General features: G+C 39.7%; 1 protein-coding gene across 5 annotated transcripts in view; it reads right to left on the reverse strand.

Moving 5' to 3' along the window:
* Nucleotides 1-20752, reverse strand: part of LOC143208262 (adhesion G protein-coupled receptor E3) — a 144270-nt gene extending 123518 nt beyond the window's left edge. The window contains exons 1-3 of one of the 5 annotated variants that reach the window (XM_076422522.1): nt 20421-20752; nt 19489-20023; nt 9783-9980 (exon numbers count right to left, since the gene is read on the reverse strand). In XM_076422522.1, the coding sequence (XP_076278637.1) occupies nt 9783-9961 (179 nt within the window). In that variant the 5' untranslated portion in view covers nt 9962-9980; nt 19489-20023; nt 20421-20752. Of the gene's footprint in view, nt 1-9782; nt 9981-19488 lie in introns of all 5 variants that reach the window. The other 4 variants (XM_076422521.1, XM_076422523.1, XM_076422520.1 and 1 more) reach the window with 4 other exon arrangements.
* Nucleotides 20753-21181: the final 429 nt, after the last annotated feature.

Below are 21181 nucleotides of genomic sequence, written 5' to 3' on the forward strand. Positions count from 1 at the left end.
AGGTGTGGACTTTGACGAGCTACAGTGCAGCGGAACAACCTTCGCAGAGAACCGGATGCATTCGCTTCGTTGGGGAAACAGCAGATCCTTCGGGGACGACGATATCAGTTTGCTCCTCGTTTTCTTACATTTTTCAATTCTCTTAATCTGGCCAATATTCAATGAGAAAATCAATTTCTCGAATGTTAAGTACATAGGCTTTTCATTACAATTTCATTTGCTAAATAGTTGGAGTGTATTTAAAGCAATACAAATTTTTTATAAATGTCAATTATTGGAGTGTGCGGAAAGTTCGTGCCGATTTTTGGTAGGTGGTATAAAGCATAAGGACAGGTGTGAATATATCCGAATGATCGAAAACAAATGACATGCGTACATATTCTAAAAGACGGTACTTCAGGCATATTTGGAAAAAATCTTGGTTTTTTTTTTCTTTATTTATAACATCCTAGGCCATTATTGACCCATAGATGCATGTTACATGTTAGAGTACAAAGATATAAAATAAAGTAAAGATGTACAGCTTATGTCTTAAGTTAACTAAGTCTAATTCTCTTCTTTATAAATTAATATCACATTTTTTTAAAAACTCATTAATTATTTTTAGCGCATTAATATTAAGACTTTTAAGGAAGTTCTCAATGTTATAAGGAGGAGCCCATTTTAATACATTAAGTTTCGTCAACATCTCCTTTCTTTGCTTGCAGTATAATGGGCAATCCCATAATAAATGGTTAGCATCCTGACTCGGGTGTAAACATTCGCAGCTTGGGTCACTGATATACCCACGATACGTTTATTTTTGTCAGTTTTACACGCCTTTGAATATGGAAGCAAACAATGTGCATTATAGAAATTTAATGCTTTTCTTTTACCGGAAAGGCGAGAATACCACACAAGCGCCAAACAAGATATGCGCTGTTTATGGCGTAAGTGCTGTAGCTGAAAGAACTGTGCGGAAGTGGTTTGCTAGGTTTAAAGCTGGTGATTTCAACCTTGAAGATCAAGACCGCCCGGGTAGGCCTTCCACCACAGATGAAGATCAGATTAAAACACTGATCGAGAATAATCCACGCTATACGACAATTAACAGAAATGTTAAAAATATCAAAGTCCACCATCCACGAGCATTTTGTGAAGCTTAATGTATGGGTTCCCCACTATTTAACGGAGAAAAATCTTATGAATCGCAGCCTCATGTGTCATCGACAACTCGACAAAAGTTGTTGGACCTAGGTTGGGATGTTCTACCCCATCCACTATATTCGCCAGACCTCGCGTACTCAGATTTACACCTATTTCGATCATTGCAAAATTCCCTTAATGGAAAAAACTTCAACTCTTTGGTCGAGATAAAAAATCATATAGAAAAGTTTTTCGCTGAAAAACCTGAGGGGTTCTGGAAGGACAGAACTTTCAAGTTGAAAGATGAAGGAAGGTTGTGGAACAGAATGGCACCTATATAATTTAATAAATGTATAGCAAAATTTAAATTCGCAGCGTTTCAATTTTCCTTCGATAACAGTACGAACTTTCCGGACAACCCAATATCTCTAGGAATATTATGAATTGAAAGTTGGAAAGCAGGAAACCTGCGATTTTGACTTATAAATGCGTCTACACGTAAACGCAGTCACAAGAATCGAAACCATTAAAACAAGTGAACGGTATTATAATTGGATTATATTTATAATAGAAGATTCATTTAACGTAGATATACAGCGTATGGCCGGACGGGTGGTACAACCGAGCAAAGGGTGATACTACATGTAAAAATAAGTCGAAAAAAAGGAATAACATTTTTTCCCTTGACGCTCCGTTTTCGAGAAAATCGAGTTTAAAGTTCCGCCATGTTCGCGTGCTTTAGTATATGTATGCACAAAGTAGAATTGGTTGATCGTGATCAGACGCGTCAGACGATTCCTATGCAATAGCACGTGTACTCGCTGCATTTTCAAACTCTGCATTTTCTCGAAAACGAAGCGTCAAACAAAAATGTATATAGTTTAATTGTTACAGATTTTTGATCTACCGACGAAAAACAGTGCGACTCACCCTCTTCTTCTCGAGAAAGTGATTCCCATACCTGGAACAGAGTGATACGGTTTACGGACCGCGATTTAGAGAGACACGGATAGAAAAAATGGCCAATCCCCAAGCAATTCGGGCGTGGTGACAGGAACGGCCGTTTACCGGATATAAAGCTTTGTCATCGGTTGCCATCTCCGTCGAAGGTTAACGCAGCGTGTCAGCCGCGTTCTTCTTCGTTTGCCGTCCGCAAACTTTACCCTCGTCGTCATTCTCCTAATGGATTCCCAGCTGTGCCGGCACGTCGCGACGCGGCTCTTCGTGGCGTTCCCTCAAAAACCACTTTGTCTTCCCGAAGGCCATTGTTTTCTCTCAGGCGAACGCAACCTGTTCCTGTCTCCAGACGCAAAGTCCTCCGGATTCGAGGATGAACAGAGACGGGGCAAGATTTCAGCGCCGATCAAATTAGCGGGTCCGTCGGAGGTGCTATTTCTCGTCAAGTTGGACGGAATTGAATTTTCGAAGTATCTTGGTTGTGCATCAGTCGGAGTATTGAATGCAGCTTGAATTTTTTCAACATGTTCATTTGCTGTCGTTCAATCATCAAGATCTGTCAATCGTCATAATTCTTGATTGACTGTCAATCGTCATAATTCTTGATTGATTGGCAATCATCATAATGTGTCACACAACCTCGGAATTGAATTTTCGAGGTATGTAGCTTGGTTGTGCATGTCTTTGAGTATTAAGTGCAACTTGAATGTATTGATCATGTTCATTTGCTGTCGTTCAATCATCAACATCTGTGAATCGTCATAAATCTTGATTGACTGTCACAATCATCTTAATCTGTCACCACAACCTGTTCCTGTCTCCAGACGCAAAGTCCTCTGAATTCGAGGATGAACAGAGACGGGGCGAGATTTCAACGCCGATTTAAATTAGCGGGGCCGTCGAAGGTGTTGTTTCTCGTCAAGTTTGACGGAATTGAATTTTCGAAGTATGTAGCTTGGTTGTGTTGTGTTGTTTGTGAATTTGTTGAACATGTTCATTTGCCGAGATATTTTGTTTTTCGAAATTCCAAGTTCAGAATGGTAATCAGAGAAATTTTCAATGAAATCAGGTACGTTCTGAGGTTTTGGCCAGATTTTTGTTGATTTGGGACCAGTGTGCAACGGAACGGCAGATCGATGGGAAATGAGAATAACGTTGTATCCTTGACCTTCGATCGATTCGTCCATCGCGTGGATGAACGCCAAACGAATCCGGTTGTCACCGAGGCATAGTGAAATAGATATGTAGAATGTAGGTGTGCCCGAAAGCTTCACCCGCGGCTGGCTATGTAAACAGCAGAAAGCAAAATGCTCTCTGGATATCTCGGGAGTCGTGTTTCGGGAGAATGAAAATCGAAATGGTCGACGAGCTCGGAAACGTCTGGAATTGGTCCCATGTCGAATGTTACCGCGGTCTCTGGCGAGCCATATTTTCTGAGCGGATTTTTCGCTTCGCGCCTCATTCGGCCCTGCGTCGCGTTGCGTTCTATGTACATATGTAAATAACCATAACCGGCTGCGTGTCGAACATTTATTTAAAACATTTCATGGTACAAACAGACGTAGAAAATTTTTAATAACCCTACGAAGATGTGTCTGTATACATAGTATGTACAGTAGCGGACAGAAGTTTAAGACGACTATCTTTTTGCAGATTATCGCATTTTATTAGAGATGCTAAACGTCTAATAATTCCCAATTGCTCTTAAGTGTCGAAGTTCAATAGAGTATCTTCTGTTGGAATTCGATGTACAGTGACTCCCATTAATATTCGGACGCTCTTGAAAAAACGATAACTTTGTTAATATTGGACTATGCGATTTGAACTGTTTGGGAAGCTAGTGCAATTAGTTTACTACAGGATGTGAAAAGAAATTTTTTCAAAAATTGCATTTGGTCGCAATTATGCAGAAAATACTAAAAGTTGCATTTTACAACTTTTTTATGCGGACCTATATCGAATTTTTTAAAAATACGTTTTGTGGATCTGTGTCAATTATATGCACTGTGAAAGTTTCATAGAAACCAGTTGATGCGGGAAAAAACGACAGGCATTGAAAGATGTAAGAATCCTTAGAATTACTGCAGTTGGAGGCCGAAAAGCGTGAAAAACTGCAATGTTTACTATCTTTGAAAGTTTGTACCTCATTATAACGTCGTTATAATTTCGACGTCGTAGAAATTTTCCGAATATGTTTAATCGATACAGATCTATGAAACGTGTTTTCTAAATTTTCCATATAAGCCCATATAAAAAGGTTGGAAAATACAACTTCTAGTATTTTCTCCGCAATTCTGACAACTTGCAGTTTTTTTCAAAAAATTTTGTTCCTTGTGTAGCAAACCAATTGTTCTAACTTCTCCAAAAATTTCGAATCGTATATTCCAATATTAAAAAAGTTATAGTCTTTTTAAAAGTGTCCGAATATGTGGTGTAGGCATCGAAAGGCTTCAATATCTGGACATTATGAAACAAACCACGATACCTTATGCACGTGAATATTTTAAAGAAAATTATTGTTACTCGTATTAACATAAATACCTTTTTCATAAATAAGTCTTAAATTAATGTCCGCAGCAAATACAGCATTGAAAGTTTCATGCGCATTCTGCCAAACACTGTTTATGTTTTGAAAGAGTCTAGGTTGTTCGTAGATAGAGTGCGAATTGTATACAGGGTGAGTCACTTAACGTTATCACCTCAAATATCTTTGTTGTTTTCAAAGATACATTAAATGTCTCGAGGACAAAGTTGAATGGTAAAATGGGGGGGCTCTCATGCGACACCAAAAAAATTTTTGTTTTTATGTAATTTTTTTGGAGATATTAAGGTCACCTTCATTTTTAAAATGGAACCAACATTTTTTGAACATCTATAATGATAGTTCCTTTCATTACGAATTCAATGACTATAATTACGCAAGGTCATTCAACTTATCAACGAATTCCTGATGTAGCGATATATGTGAAACGGATGAAATTTATGTCGGGTCAGGCTAAAAAAATTACATAAAACAAAAATTTTTTTGGAATCGTATGAGCCCTATTTTACCATTCAATTTTGTCCTGAAGGCATTTAATGTATCTTTGAGAATAACAAAGATATTTCAGGTGATAACGTTAGGTGTTTCACCCTGTATTTGTGAATGTTAAGAACAATTGAGAACTGTTCAACGTTTAGTATCTCTAATAAAATGCGATAATCTACTGAACTATCTATCTACTGAAGATAGTCGTCTTAAACTTTTGTCTGCTACCGTATACGTATTTCGCAGTCGGAAAAACAAATGGTTCTCGATAAAATCATTATTTATACAGGACTCGAAGTGGATCCAGTCTCACGGTTTTTCGACACGCGTACACAATTTTCTTAGCAAGAGTTAGAGGAGAGTGCGGTTGGAACTTGGCGAATTGAGAAAGAGGCCACGTTCGTCCGCAATTGTCCAAACGGAAGACTGTTGCAAGGGAACATGCTGAATTCGCCAACTGTATTTATCAAATCGATCGGTGCACCGGCGAGTACACGTCCCGATATTACTATGCAATACGGTCCCCCAACTTTAAACTCGGCCGGTGCACGAATGCACGGAGCTGCAGCCGTGCCTCATAAATGCAACCTATTCGGCCTCTCTCTCTCTCTCGCTCGTTCCCAATACGGACACCGGAAATTCGATTCGCGGAGAAGTATTTCTCCGAAGAAAGTTTGCCAGGTCGTGAGTGGAGGCAAAAAGCCGAAAATCGATTCGATAAACGGTGGCAATGGCGGCGGCGGCTAAACGGTAATTCCAAGGTGCCTTGAATAAAATCATAGACGGCGCAGATGGTCTCTGGGTTTCGTGCAATCTCTTAGGTTCCCCACCGTAAATAAATGTTGGAGTATCCGTCTGGCCGGTAAGCCGCGTTAAAAATTACCTCCGCGTTAGACCAGAGTCGGAAACGATTCGTTACCGCATTAGGAGGTGTCATCCAAGGAAAATGGGAAACCGTGGAAGAGCGTGGAAAAGCCTGGGGAAACTGGACACGTTCTCCGCGTACCCGTGGGAAAATTGATTTTCCGAAGCAGAAGCGATCGGTGTTATTCCTGAAGGAATTTCTCGGACCGCGTCCGATGAAAATCGAGGGAGGAATAAGGGATGCTTTTATTGGTTCGCCACCGTAAGTAATCTCGTCTCTTATCTTCCGGTAAATAAACATATAGCGAATCGCCCGACTAATGCATTTGTAGAAACCTCTCGCCGTTTCTTTCTTAGCACGTTACCTACCGGTGATGAACGGACTTTTCAGCGGATCGTTTAACAGGAATTTTAATTGCGAAACAACAAGTCATCCTCAGCAACGTCGTCTAAGAATTGTTGGTAATTGATGCGAATACGAATCTCTTCTATTAATTGGAGGAAACACAAGTTACAAATAAATTGAATTCGTCCCTTAACAGCGATAGCATGCAAATTATTTTAACGGATTCGGAAGGAAACAACCTAGTTTCTAGTAATTAACCTAAATGACCAGCTGTTGAGTAGGAGCACCTTCAAAAAATATATAAACCAAATTGCCGAAATTGTCCAACATTCCAGCGTTAAATGGAGGTTCGCAAAAACGAACTAGCGGTTCCTAGATTCCTAAAGGGACAATATTGTAGCACGCCCAGTAATTTCTCATTTCCACAAAGGGGTTAAAGTAGCACCTTCAAAAAAAATGTTTTAAAAATATCTAAATCAAATTGTAAACGATCCCGAGCATCGGGGCCTGTGATTGTCGAAATTGTCCAACATTCCAGCGTTAAATAGTGGTTGTTAAAAACGAACTAGCAATTCCTAGATTCCTAAAGGGACAATATTGTAGCACGCCCGGTAATTTCTTATCTCCACAAAGGAATCCGCGGGCACATTGGATCGCGTGGAATTTAATATTTCACGTTCGGTTTCGGAGGATAATAGAGCCAGCACTGATGCCCCGACCCGTTCATCCGGGTCCGGTCGATTTTTCTATTTTCCCATCGGCGCTCGATCACAAAAACAATCGAATCGATCAACGGGATATATTTCGATCACGATCGCTCGTCTAAAGCGCGCGGGTAATGCGCGGAAGCGGCTAGCTTCACCGGCCGCCAATACTTTAATCCTTTTATACTATGTATATTCCGGCCACTGTTCTGCGGTCGAACAAATCAAATTCGGCTGGCCAATCGAAATAATGTCGACCCCGAACACCGCTGGAAGTTTATATTCAATATTTTCACGTGTTTCCCACCGTTTACACTTTACGCGGGGATAAATCAGCCTCGCCGCCCAGTTTTTCCGCATTGAACGCGTACCGAGTGTCAAAATGTCCGCGAAAAGTGAACTGGAAATGTACAGGATGTTTTCTGTATGGTGGAAAAAATTGAAATACTTTGTAAGAGGGACTGGTCCTGTTAAAAAATATTTGGAAGGGACACGATTTGTCTTCAAAAATAATTTACACCGCACTACATGTCCCTTTATACAACGAACAACGATATTTATTGTACGGGTATCCTGGAATCATTTAAAATCAGCCTCGCCGCCCAGTTTTTCCGCATTGAACGCGTACCGAGTGTCAAAATGTCCGCGAAAAGTGAACTGGAAATGTACAGGATGTTTTCTGTATGGTGGAAAAAATTGAAATACTTTGTAAGAGAGGGACTGGTCCTGTTAAAAAAATATTTGGAAAGGACACGATTTGTGTTCAAAAATAAAATTTACACCGCATGACGACGTGTCCCTTTATACAACGAACAACGATACATTCGATTCATTTTTTAATCGGTTGTATCGCGGCGGCAAATTGCAGCGAGTTACAAAAGGGAAAAGGTTTTTCGAACGGAACGCTGGGTCTTTGAAACTGACCGCGCGCGTCGTGCAATTGATACGGTCATCGAATTCAATAAGTTATTACTTTCCGATCGATTTAATGTTTCCACCGATGCAAGGTCCCGGCGATAGTCCGCAATAACGAACGACGCGACGACGAACGACTGGGAACTTTCTGACGGTGCACTCTCCGCCGGAAATTGAGGGGAAATGGAAAAGCATGGCTTCCTTCTTTTCTTGTCGCATTGGTCATCGTTATTCCCCGGCTACCCACGCGAGTCGGCGTGAAATAGAAATTGTGAGGAGACTGTCTCGCGATCGTAGCCATTCGCAACGATCGTCGGGTAATTGTTATGCCCGGCGGATGAACGAGAACGTACTCTTTCCGATGGATCCCTTCTTGGAGACTGTCTCTCACATTTTGCAAATGTTTTTCACGGAAACATCAATTTCTTCAAATTATTCAATTGATTTGTAAGATGAAACTGAAGGAACGTTATCAGTAGACTGCGGATCTTTATGCATTTATAGCAGAATTGAGTACATGAAATACGAAATTGTTGAACAATCTTAAAAATTTAAGATGTCAATATATGTATGTATAGGGTTATTCAAAAGTACCTTTAAGATGTTGAATGAGAATATCTGTCAAACGCCATGTTTGTTTCTTGTCACTTTCTTGTATTTCGAACCTACAATGATACACAATTTTAACAATGGAGTCGTATACGATTGAAGAGCGTGTTAAAGTTATGAAAATTTATTTTGCAAATCAGTGTTCCGTGATTTTTTTCGACATACATAATCGTCCATCAAAGCAAACAATTCGAAATTTGATTGAAAAACTTGATGAAACTGGATCTGTTCATAATAAACCAAAGTCTGGCAGACCAAAAACAGCTCGTTCTAATGAAAACATTGCTGCTGTTCGTGAAAGTGTTGCTAATGACCCATCAACATTAATTCCACGTCGTTCTCAAGAATTGAGCATTTCTTCGAATTGATGACTGTAAACGTGGTCGAGGTGGTCATTTGACAGATATTGTTTCACACATAATTGTCATAGATGATACCTGATAATTAAATGTTTCTTATTTTAAAAAACTTCCTATAGTCTATTTTGGATGACCCATATGTATACAGAGTGTTCACACTATGTATTACTAGCCAGCGTTTTCTTGTAAATAGTATTATAAATATAGAAAAAGGATGAAAAAGAGGAAAAAGTAGTACTGTTTTTTACACGCAACACAATGGCGTGTGTAATCTTCTTCTGTTTATACTATTTTGTTAGATATGAAGGTGACCTTCAATTTTTTAAATGGAAAATGCTGTATATTTTTTAATATCACATCAAAACTTGTGTCTAGACGATTTCATCCGTATACTGCAAAGTGACCTTCAAGGTCATGCAAGGTCAGAAATGGAAGAAACATTTTGAATATGTCATACCAATGTATTTACAAGTATTCTTTATTAGTGAGACTACAGTGTATATTGTGTTGCGTATAAAAAACAGTACCACTTTTTCCTCTTTAATTTTTTTCTAATATTTACAATTTACAAGAAACACGCTGGCTAGTAAATAATATTAAGGGAAGAAATGACATTCAATTCGGTTTCTATTTCTTGCAATCGATGCAGACAATGTTTATTTTGCATAAAGATCCGCAGTCTAGTTATCAGCGATATACAAAGTGGAATGCATCGGCAATGGAAGAGGGGGGCCGAATTACCGGCGAGCATAATCGATTGCCCTGGCAACCCCCGAGTATTTAATCCTCGATCCTTAAAACAATTTAAGACGAAGAGCCATCGGGCCATCTTCGCGCACTCATTAGCCGGTGCTAATGGACTTGTCTCCACTTACCTGTAGGTAATGAAGGCGAAGACCAGCGCTACGAGGGACAAGCTTCCGCCCAGGACGACGATGAGACTCAAAACGCCGTCCTGATCGAACGAGCTGGCGATTCCCGTGGAAATTCCATTAGCGAGACCCCCGTTTTCATGGGGGAACCCGTGGATCGCTCCCGCGTAAAGTGTCTCCATTTCTTCGCTACACTCGCGTCTGAAATCAGACAATTAACTGAAATCCTTCTTCTTCTTCTTCTTTGCATCTCATTGTCTGTTTCCCCGTTGCTACACCGCAAGGGAATCTAACCGAGCAGCGAGGTAGAAAATTAAATGTTGCACCGCGTTCTCGATACGAAATCGAGTCAACGGATTCTGGCGCACCGCTTGATTCGACAATGTTCGTCCGCATGCAAATTTAATTATGCAACACTGTATTTTTACCTTGAATTTTCGGTTCGCCGTACACTGGCATTTATTATTGAAATGTGATTATTGGAGCTGTATAAATTACGCGCGATCGCGGCGTATGTTTGAATAAAAAAAAGCTTTACGGGCAGTTGATCGAATGTTTCGAGCGTGACGCCGTAAAATCCATCAATTTTCCATGCGTCTGGAATTGTTGAAAACTACGGTCCAGAATCTTCATGCGAATTATCGTTTTCATGTTTAACTTTGTGGAAATCAATTTTTGTTAGCGTCACGTGTTCGTGCATTTTAAACATTAATCTTGTTTATGTGTACTTTAAACATAATCTATCGCCTGCTTAATATGTATAACTGATACCGGATGGGATCAGCCCGTGCGTCCGATGAAATTCTAACAAACTTCGATTTGGTATCAGGTCGAATGAGATTAAAATGCAAACAAAATCGTCAAACATTCTCGTATTTTTCTAATCTTGGGATTTGAAAAAACATTCTTCATAAAAGGTAAAAATAAGTATGAGGTATTATACCAATCTTGTAACCATAAAATTTTATAAAACAAAAATTAAACCGGCTTCGAAAAACGCACTAAAAAAATGCACTAAAAAGTATGAAATAATTTCCATTTAACTTATGTGAATACACACGAACTTAAATACAATAAATTAATAAATACAAAATCTTTTGATTTTGAAATGACAGATGTTGCTGATTATGATTTCATTGGAATATGGTGGACTTGGAAATCAGTAGGTGGGAAGGGAAGATACATTAATATGTGAAAGCCTGTAGAAGAATTAAAGGATTTTCGTAATTTAAGTATTATATATAAATATTAATTTATTTAAGTTCGTGTGTATTCACATAAATTAAATGGAAATTATTTCATACTTTTTCGTGCATTTTTTCAAATTTCAAATTTTTTTTTATAGAATTTTTTTATTTCACACTTTTTAGTGGAACGAGCAGAATTTGTAGAACACCGTAGGATGGTTTTTCGGTCTTATTGGTTATTCGCAATAAAAACCGCAAAGAATGAAAAAATACAAAATTTGTTTTCAAGGGACCAATCGGGAAACATACCCTACAAAATTTAGAATGTTTCGTCCTGATTGGTCCATCCATCTCGAAGTGATCGGTGAACATACATGAAATAATTCATTTTTCGCAAATTAAATCGTAAGGAATAGAAAGATGCAAAATTTTCTTTTCACGGGACCACCCCGGGGACATACTCTACAAGATGCAAAAGGTTTCGTTCCGATTTGTCCATCAATCTCTGCATAATCGGTAAACATACATAGAAAAAGAAGCGAAAAAAGGCACATATCGATCGAAAAAAATTTTGAGTGAAATCATGGGGAATGGAAATATTCTAGGTCGGAAACAATGTTTAATTTTCGAGTTAAAACAAGTCCGAGTGCAAAGGGTTAATATTTTCTTATGTTGTATCAGGTTTTGAGGGCTGCCAATATTTTTGTTGTATTCATAACACATCGTTCTTACATAAAATGCTTCCACAAATTATTATTTCATGATAAATTAGGAATAATATTAAAATAAAATACAATCGAAGCATGACAAATCATAACAGTGAACGATATTATCATGTTTTCACATTTCCAGGTGAAACAGAGTATCGATTCCGTTGTCATCTCGACTCGATTACTTTCTTGCGGGTTTAATTTACGATTTCCAAGGGAAACAACCATGCGACGTTGGAAGTCGCGAGAATAGGTTGGAATCGAACCAGACCGGAACGGATTGGAACGGGAACGAGACCGATATTTTTTCGCGCCATGACACCTGGGAAATAATTTCATTTGCGAGGGTGCAGCAGGACCCGACACGGCGCGGCGTATCGTCCGGGAAGAGCAAATTGAAACAGGCCTGGTAATTTCCTGTAAAGAGGCGAATCAAAATGGCGCCGAGGCACCCCACCGGCCACAATTTGCGGCCTCTCCCCGTCCTCCCAACCCCCTCCTCGTCCCCGCAAATCCCCAGTAATGTACTGAATTTGTAGCTGTCGCGTAATCATCATTACGCCAAGCAAATTCAACGGTTAATTGTCACGGCGAAAAGGCCATAGAACGTTTTAGCAGATCGCGCCCGCGAATTTCGTTATAATTGCCCGGTCAACTGTTGCGAACCAACTATCGATCGTGATCCATCGAGAACGCGCACTACAAAATTCTAGAAAAGATTTTGCTCTTTTTTCACTGCGTTGGAACGCGGTCTTGCACGCCGACTTATTATTCTTCCGGTGTTCTTCCATTTCGCAAAACGATAATTTACGGTACTTCAAATTCTGTATCGTGCAATTATCAAAACTATCAGGAAGTAATCCTTCTTTTCTGTTATGACTTTTGTCAAATACCAAATTGAAAAGACGGAAGAATCGAGGATGATCAACACTTTAGCTACCGGAATTAATGAAGTAACTATTAGGATAAGGTTTTGCTCAAGTTGTACTAATGCTTAAGTCGTGCCACTTGAATTTTGAACGAACTACGGCGACAACAGCACATACAACGGTACCCAAATACAGGGTGTCCCAAAATTCGTGAAAATCCCGAAAGGGGGTGGTTCCTGAGACCATTTCAAGCGACATTTTCCTTTGCAAAAATGTTATCCGCGGCTTTGTTTAGGAATTATTAACGAAAAACCACGGACCAATCAGAGCGCGACCTAGACGCGAGTTGCCACAGTCGGCCCGGCGCGCCAAATGTCTATTGGCCGACTGTGGCAACTCGCGTCTAGGTCGCGCTCTGATTGGTCCGTGGTTTTTCGTTAATAATTCCTAAACAAAGCCGCGGATAACATTTTTGCAAAGGAAAATGTCGCTTGAAATGGTCTCAGGAACCACCCCCTTTCGGGATTTTCACGAATTTTGGGACATCCTGTATACATCTGATTCAACCAAGTTGCTTTACGTATTATAGTCTGCCATAAACCAGCCTCATTATAAATCCTTTCATCAAGTAAGTTTATTTCAATTTGCTTAATAATTTTCTGCATATGTTTGGTAGTGAATCTTGCAAGTAAATTATTGACAAAATTATGTTCCTTATTAAATATAAATTCAGCGGAATTTCCATAATCGTTTGGTCGAAACGAAATCGTATTAATTTTATTCAGTTAGGTCGTGTTTACTTTTTAAATTTAACTTGTGCCGTGTCTTAAGTCGTACCCACATGAGATTCCAAAGTCGTACTACCTCGTCAGTAGAAATAACGTCAACGCAGAATAAAGAAAACATAAAAAATGCGGCAAATAAAAGAGACGCAGTAATGAATAAAAAGGAATTGACATTAAAAATTAAAAAGAAGAAAAGCGATTGGTTTCGTTTTATTTGTGGAGAAGATCGAGAGAAGAAAACACATGATTCAATGCTTGAAATACAAATCATGGGTGCACGATGTATGCGCTGGAGTTGACAAAAGAACAAAAAAATTTGTATGTGATGTTTGTACTAACTGAATGCCTACGTGTCATGTAAGCAGATTCATGAAAAATACGTTTTAATCATTATTGTTACTTAATTAAATTCTTAGGTACGACTTAGACTATAGATGATACGACTTAGGAAGTTTTTCAAGATTTAGTATATTTTACGTGAAAGCATACAGATTTTCTAATTTTGTTATAATAAATAACAACAATGTTAACACAAGTTTTGAATAACACATTTAATTTCTATTTATTTGATGAATCCTAAATTTTATACGGTTTTTTTCTTAAGGGGTAACACTTGAGCAACCTTACCCTAATTTAGCTACCGGAATTAATAAGTAAACTATTAAACAAACTATTAGGTCGTTCGTTAGGTCATAGAACTCAATTGTTTGCTAATAAAAAAACAGTTTTAAGTTGCCTGGGAAATCGGAAGAGATCACAGAACAAAATGTCACAGAACTTCTTCTAAATAGTAAAAAATTCGCTCTCATTTTTTCCCTGGAGAAAGCGAAATGATTTTCCAAACGACCTAATATTATAGATCAATTATCCGGGATTAAATACGAAGGATTAGGATCGAAGATTGAGCAGCGCTGTAATTGGAAGTATTATCGACGGTAATGCGGCAAAGTTCGCACCGTGTTGCGTTGGTCGGAATCCGGTTCCCGCGCGTATCGATCTTTTTTGACCGTTCGCACGTCCCAGGAACACTTTTCGCCCGACGCGACGCGACGGGACGCGACGCGACGCATTGTTCGTGAAAAATACATAGAGCCACTCGCTCGCTCGGGAGCTAGTCCAAATTACTGGCTGGAAAAAAATAATTGTTTGGAAAGGCAGGACACGCGTCGTGTAACAATGCGGGGGAGTATAAACTTCGCCGATATACGTTCCGAGTCTCTCTCTCTTTCATCGCGAGAAGTATCTTTCCTCGTGTTTCCTCCAAACTTAGTTACGACCGTGAAACTTATCGCTGAAACCAGCCCGGACCGGCCATCTCGAGCGAACGACCCTGACGTTGGAAATCGTAATTCGGCTGTAACGAACGCGATATGGGCGCAACTTTTTATTGTCCTCGAAAACAATATACTGTGCTGGGGGAAAAACTTATCGTTCCATCTATGCTCGGACCGACCTCGTAAAAGAGACCGTCGAAGGAACCGTTCGAAAAAAAACACTGTTACATACTCTATTTTCTAGGCCTTTACCGGCAGACTGGTACAGGTTGTTTCAAAATTATATGTCGCGACCACTATAGTGTGTATGATTCTGCACCTCTAAATAGGTGGAGATTTGTTACAAAAAAATGTTAGTTATTACTCGACAGCGGATTTTATGCATTTGCGAGTAAAATGAGTAGGTGTAATTTAAAACATTGAAAAAATTCGACGAATTTAAAAATACTTTTATATTATCTTCAACCTATTGAACATATTAAGAGAGAAAATAAATTTCTACGTCACTCCGGTTTGCTGCAATTCAGGTGCAAAATTTGAATTTTGCATAAAGATCTGCTGGCTAGTTATTACCAATGAAAAATCCGCCTAAAGTGCTGCAACCCGACCAACAGAGGTGTACGTTGCATAGGTCATGGACCCGTTGTACAACGTGCACCTCTGTTGATCGGGTTACAGCACTTTAGGCGGATTTTTCATTGTTATATTGCCATGGAGAACCACCCTTGAATTTCAGTTAGTTAATAGTAACGAACAGTTATTACTAGACTGCGGATCATTATGCGAAATAAAAAATGTTTGCATTGACTGCAGAACACAGGAGCCACATAAAAATTGTATTCTTCTATTACTTGTCCTATCAAGCTGAAATTAATGCACCGATGTCCTTAAATCTTCTTAATTCGTCCACTGCTTTAAATTGTACGTGTCCATTTTCGTCATAAATGCATAAAATCCGCAGTCTAGTTATTACCATACTGCGGACCCCCTTTCTGTAAAATAAAAATGTTCTGCGAGGAATTCGAGCCGAAGAAACTGTTGCTTCTTGCATGAATAATTTGAATGGAAACAATGTACATATCGACACTTGGAATTGAAAGATCGCGGAATTAACAGATTAATTAGAGCGATTATAACGACCGTGTAAAGAGACCGTTTTCTCCTGTAAAGAAAGGACTTCGACGTGCATAAACATTATTCCGCGCTTATCGACGTATTTTGATCGCGCGAAATCGCCTCTTTGCCCGTTGTGCTACACAGCGACAGCTCGTGCACGTCGGCGCTCGTGTCCTTTCTACATTATGCAAAAAGATTATCGTTGTTATTACGTCGTAAAACGCGAATTCGCGCGCGGTGGTCGTGTGTAAAACTAAAAAGGATCCCGGTAGCCCGAGCATCTCTTTTTTGCCGTTGCGATTATTTTTGCGAGAGACGGGTCTCTCTCTCTCTCTCTCTCTCTCTCTCGCGACAGAATCTCGTCGATGGAGCCTCGACGGTTGTTTTACTTTTGGAAGCATCGCTCGCGAGTAAGTCGAACGATCGACAAACAGCCCGACCGTTCTATTCGCCTGTGTACGTATGCATGTATGGATTGCATTGGCTGTGTGTATACGGCTACATATTTTTTCTATCTGGTTTTGCGCATGGATTCGGCACTCGTTAAATATAGTGACCTTATCGCCTCGGTTTCCAGCTCGATTCACGAGAACGCTCGGTGGCCCATCGGAAATAAACTGCCGGGGTGTCGGTGTTCAAGTGTGCACCACTCTTTTCTACTCGTTAATGGTTCCGCTAATGCCCCGGCCACTCGCCATTTACCATCATGAGCCGTTATACATATACTTCTCTCCCATCGAATTACAAACGGAATGGGTATACGCGATGGCACGCGGGCGCCCGATACGCTCCAAAGGAGACGACATAAATCTTTTCGCGAACCGAACCCCGCCAGCCAACTCCAATACTCCTTAAGAATCATTGGGCCAACTCGAACAAGATCCATCACCGGAAACTTGGACTCTCTTTCTCTTTGTCGATCGGAAATCTTCGACCACCCACCGTAGTCCTTTAGCTAATCCGACGTTGTCAATTATGCAACTTTTCAAGACTCAATTGCAATGAATTGTTTCGTTTCACCATGAATTTGTCGATCACGACACGGCTCATTTTCCACAATACATGTTCCCTTATCAAAATGACAAGATTGATTTGTACTACTAAAGATATGTGCTTATAATTATAAAAGTGGTCTAACAAGGGAAGGACCCCAAGTTTCCGACTTCGATTTCGATAATTTTTGGTGAGATGATGGTATATGGATCCCTAATTATGTATGCCAAATATTAGGTGTAGTTACTCAATAGTTTTAAAGATATAAACAATTGAAGTTTCATACATTTATACGTAAGCAGGTTGCGTGATTCACAGGTATGAAACTTTAATTGTTTATATGTATCTTGAAAACTATTGAGTAACTACACCTAATATTTTGCATACATAATTAGGGATCCATATACCACCATCTCACCAAAAATTATCAAAATCGAATTCAGACACTTCGGGTCCTTCCCTAAGTAACAATGAGTTTATCAGTATGTACCACGCTCCGGGCGGGTTGCGACCGACCACTGGCGGTATATGTACATATGTACCTGAAAAGATTGTTATAACAGACAAAAAACGTGCACGGATCATCTCCGAACCGGCCGATTATTTACAACCACAGCGCTACGACAACTTCAACCCCGACAGATGGACAACACGTGCGACAAACCCACCGAATCAGATCGATGGGATCATACATACATACACACATACTTTTCTATTTTATACAGGGTGTTTCGTTTATCTGATAACAGAAAAATCTTGTGACGCACTGAAGTTACGACAAAAATTTGTTTACAAAAATTGTTCGGTATGAAGGGTATAATCGTATAGTCTAATTTTTTTGAGTACTAGAATGGAGGGGAAGGGGGATTTCAGAGTCAAATTAAGTTTTTTAAATGGAATGTCCTATTTTTTATACCATTGATCGATAGAGTATCAAATTCTGAGTATAATAGTGTTGACCTTCATATGTTCTAAACCTAATAGTTAACGAGATATTATCCAAAGAAGAATGAAAATTGTTTCGATAATATCTCGTTAACTATTAGGTTTAGGACATATGAAGGTCAACACTATTGTACTCAGAATTTGATACTCTATCAATCTATAATATAAAAATAGGACATTCCATTTAAGAAACTTAATTTGACTCTGAAATCCCACCTCCCCACCATTCTAGTCCTAAAAAAAATTAGACTATATGATTATACCCTTCATACCGAACAACTTTTGTAAACAAATTTTTTTCGTAACTTCAGTGCGTCACGAGATATTTCCGTTATCAGATAAACGAAACACCCTGTATACATAGATTTCACATGACATTAGTGTAAACTATGTACATTAGTTCAATGTAATTTTTACGATATTGTGAAGAATGAACCGTTAGATAGTGCTTGTTAATTCAACACATTATATGGAATTCATTTAGTGTTAATATCCTTTTCCTTGAAATATCTCGAAAGAAGAAATATATGCACAATTTCCACTATTACTAACTACTTTCTAATCACTGGACAGTGGATTTTATACATTTGCAAAACTGCGGAGACTAGAAGAACTGGAAAATATCACTATTTTAAACTCGTACGAATTATTATTGTAAAAGAACAGATTAATTTTCTTAGGATTTAGACAATTTTTAGGAGAATATTTAGTGAACGGAATCGCCACGCCATAGTAAATATGCACCTGAGTGCCCGGTTGCCTGCACGAGGGTTAATGGGTATCCGGTTGCCTGCATAAGGAGTAATGGCTACCCGGTTGCCTATGCAAGGGGCAATGGCTGTCTGGTTGCCTACACCAGGGTTAATATGTAAATAACGTGTCCGTGGAACTATTCGAAGATTCAAACCTGATTTACACACAGCGCTTCGATTTATTAACACATTGTTGACCGGCAATTTTACACAGAGGCTATCTCAAGTCACCGGCTATTATTTCGTAACTGAATGTGGAAGTAAAACAATCCAAATAAACTTCAATAAACTATATTTGTACATAATGAATTAAGATGAAACTTTGAACATATCTTTTACATAACTTTTAATATTTTTTTTACAGAGATTGTGAAATATTTTTGAAATATTGGGCGTGAAAACACGAGTTAACTCGTGATCAGTCAACAATGTGTTAAGTTGAATCGAAGTACATATTGTGTGTTTGGCGCCCATTTTAAGAAGTCGTTATTTTGCATGAATTTCCGTTCCAAATAGCACAAGAACGTTCAGGAGATGTTCGTAGGACATTCGGGAGGTCTGTAAGACGTCCCTAAGAAGTCTTAAAGTCCATAAATGTTAATTAAATTAAAAAAAGGTAAGAGTAAAAATAGATTTCGGCAGAAACGAGTTTAAAGTTAAACCAATAAATAGCTTTATTAGAAGAGCGCATGTGGAATTGACATAAAAAGTGTAATAAAAATAACAATTGCAATTAAAATCACAATAAGAATAATAAAAAGTAAAATTGCAATTAAAATCACAATCAAAATTGAAATTGAAGCAAGAAAACACTAACTCAAACAAATAATACCAATGCTAATACTTACTGCTAGATTATGGCTATATATAAAAACCACACTATTTATGGTCTTAAAGACGTCTTTTTAGGACGTAAGACTTTCAGAACTAAAGTAGACGTCTTAAGACGTCGTGTGCTATCTGGGGTAGTCTAGACATAATGTGTATCTATTTATTACAAAGAAAGGTGTTGCGAACAAATTGTTTTCATATGAATGTCGAGTGGGAGGGGTGGAAAATTTGGATCTTATCGACTCACCTCACAGGGGAACGAGACGCTCGACAAGTCGAAGAACATTCGGAGACCGGCGAGTGACGTCGTGAAGCATGTCAGATTCCCTCGAGAGAGCCACGTGCGGGTCGAACACGTGCTCGAGACGAGAAAGCTCGCCGCGATAAGGGGCGAAGAGGTCGCGTGCCCTTAAATCGCGGGATCGCGAACGAGACCGGAACGAGAATCGAAACGGTGGCCCTGAATCGAAGGGAGCGACTGTTGGTCGCGTTGTTCCTCGTTTCTCGCGTGTGTCGTATTACACGCCGCCAACATCCTTTCGACAATGTGACTCGCCCCCTCTCCCGCGCTCGCCAACAATCGATCTCTCGCGACCAAAGCCAACGCGATATGCACGATCGCTTTCGTTTTCGCAGCCGAAATACGCGCTAGCACTCCTCGCTCGTGATTATCGTTCGATCGACTGCTTTCTCTGCTCCCTCGATATTATCGCGCGATCGACTGTTCATCGTATCGTCTCGAGACTACCGGTCGCGATCGAGCACTCGTTCGTATCGTTTATCTAGGAGCTTACCGGTCATTACTCGACTCTATTCTAATGTCTGTGGTTGCCAGGAGAAACGTCGCATGTCACAATTTCAAAAAATTTCAGTTTATGCATTGACTCTGTGGTTGTCAGGAAAAACGCCGCATGTCACAATTTAATTGAACTCTATAGTCATGAAAATAAATTCGAAAGGCTGAAAAAATAATGCAATTTAACCGATGTCCTATGTGAAAGCGTCAGTGATCAAAACTTTAAACGGTAATTGTATCTCGAAAGTGAAGGTATGTGACATGCGGCGTTCTTCTTGACAATCACAGATATCTCGAGATCGACTGTTCATCGTATCGTCTCGAGGTTACCGGTCGTAATCGATTGTTCATCGTATCGTTTAGAGGTTACCGGTCGATCTTACCGCGGAATCGAGTCAACACCAGTGCAGTCAGAATGTTACGAAGTGGTTCGACGAGATTAAACTCGCTGTCGTTCGATCGACAATGACATTGTTACGGTCGATCCCTTCGTGCACGCGTGCATTTCAAGAACGTCTTGGTTTTTGTCGCACATACGGAACGATTGCAAAGAAGGTGTACACTGTGTCGCGAAGAAATCGCGTCAGGATAAACAGAAAGGAAGAAGTTCAACGCGTGATCGTGCAGACGATCATTCGTGAAAGCGTTATAGGAAAGGAGCGACGCGTGCAAACCGGTCGAGCGACGGCGCCAAACTGCGAGTGACATTCGTTCGCGCTCAAGTCCTCCGCGCACTGCGTGCTGCGCATGTACACAAACAATTGGACACCGAAAAAGACGGCGCGCACTCTGATTGGTCGAGCCGCGGACGAGGCGTGGAATGTCATACTTTGAAGGGTACAGAAGTAAATACATCAATCACGCGTCGAATTCAGCTTCATCTTACGAGGTAACTTTTACGTTCTCTCTTCCGCGCATGCTCGAATAAGAATTCTTTGACTTCATCACGGTCGCGGTAGATATTCATCCACGTGAATCGTGTTCCGTCAAATCTTTGTCGGATTCATTTTATTCGAGTTTTGTTTTCCCTCGATCCGACGTGGATCGTAAGAAATCAATTTCATTCGTTAAACCGTTCGCGCTTATCTAAGATATCAAAGCTGTTACCCATCCAAGTGATTAACCTCAAATAAATAAGGATCGC

This window comes from Lasioglossum baleicum, chromosome 4, assembly GCF_051020765.1.
Source record: "Lasioglossum baleicum chromosome 4, iyLasBale1, whole genome shotgun sequence".
In the NCBI taxonomy this organism is placed as follows: Eukaryota; Metazoa; Arthropoda; class Insecta; order Hymenoptera; family Halictidae; genus Lasioglossum; species Lasioglossum baleicum.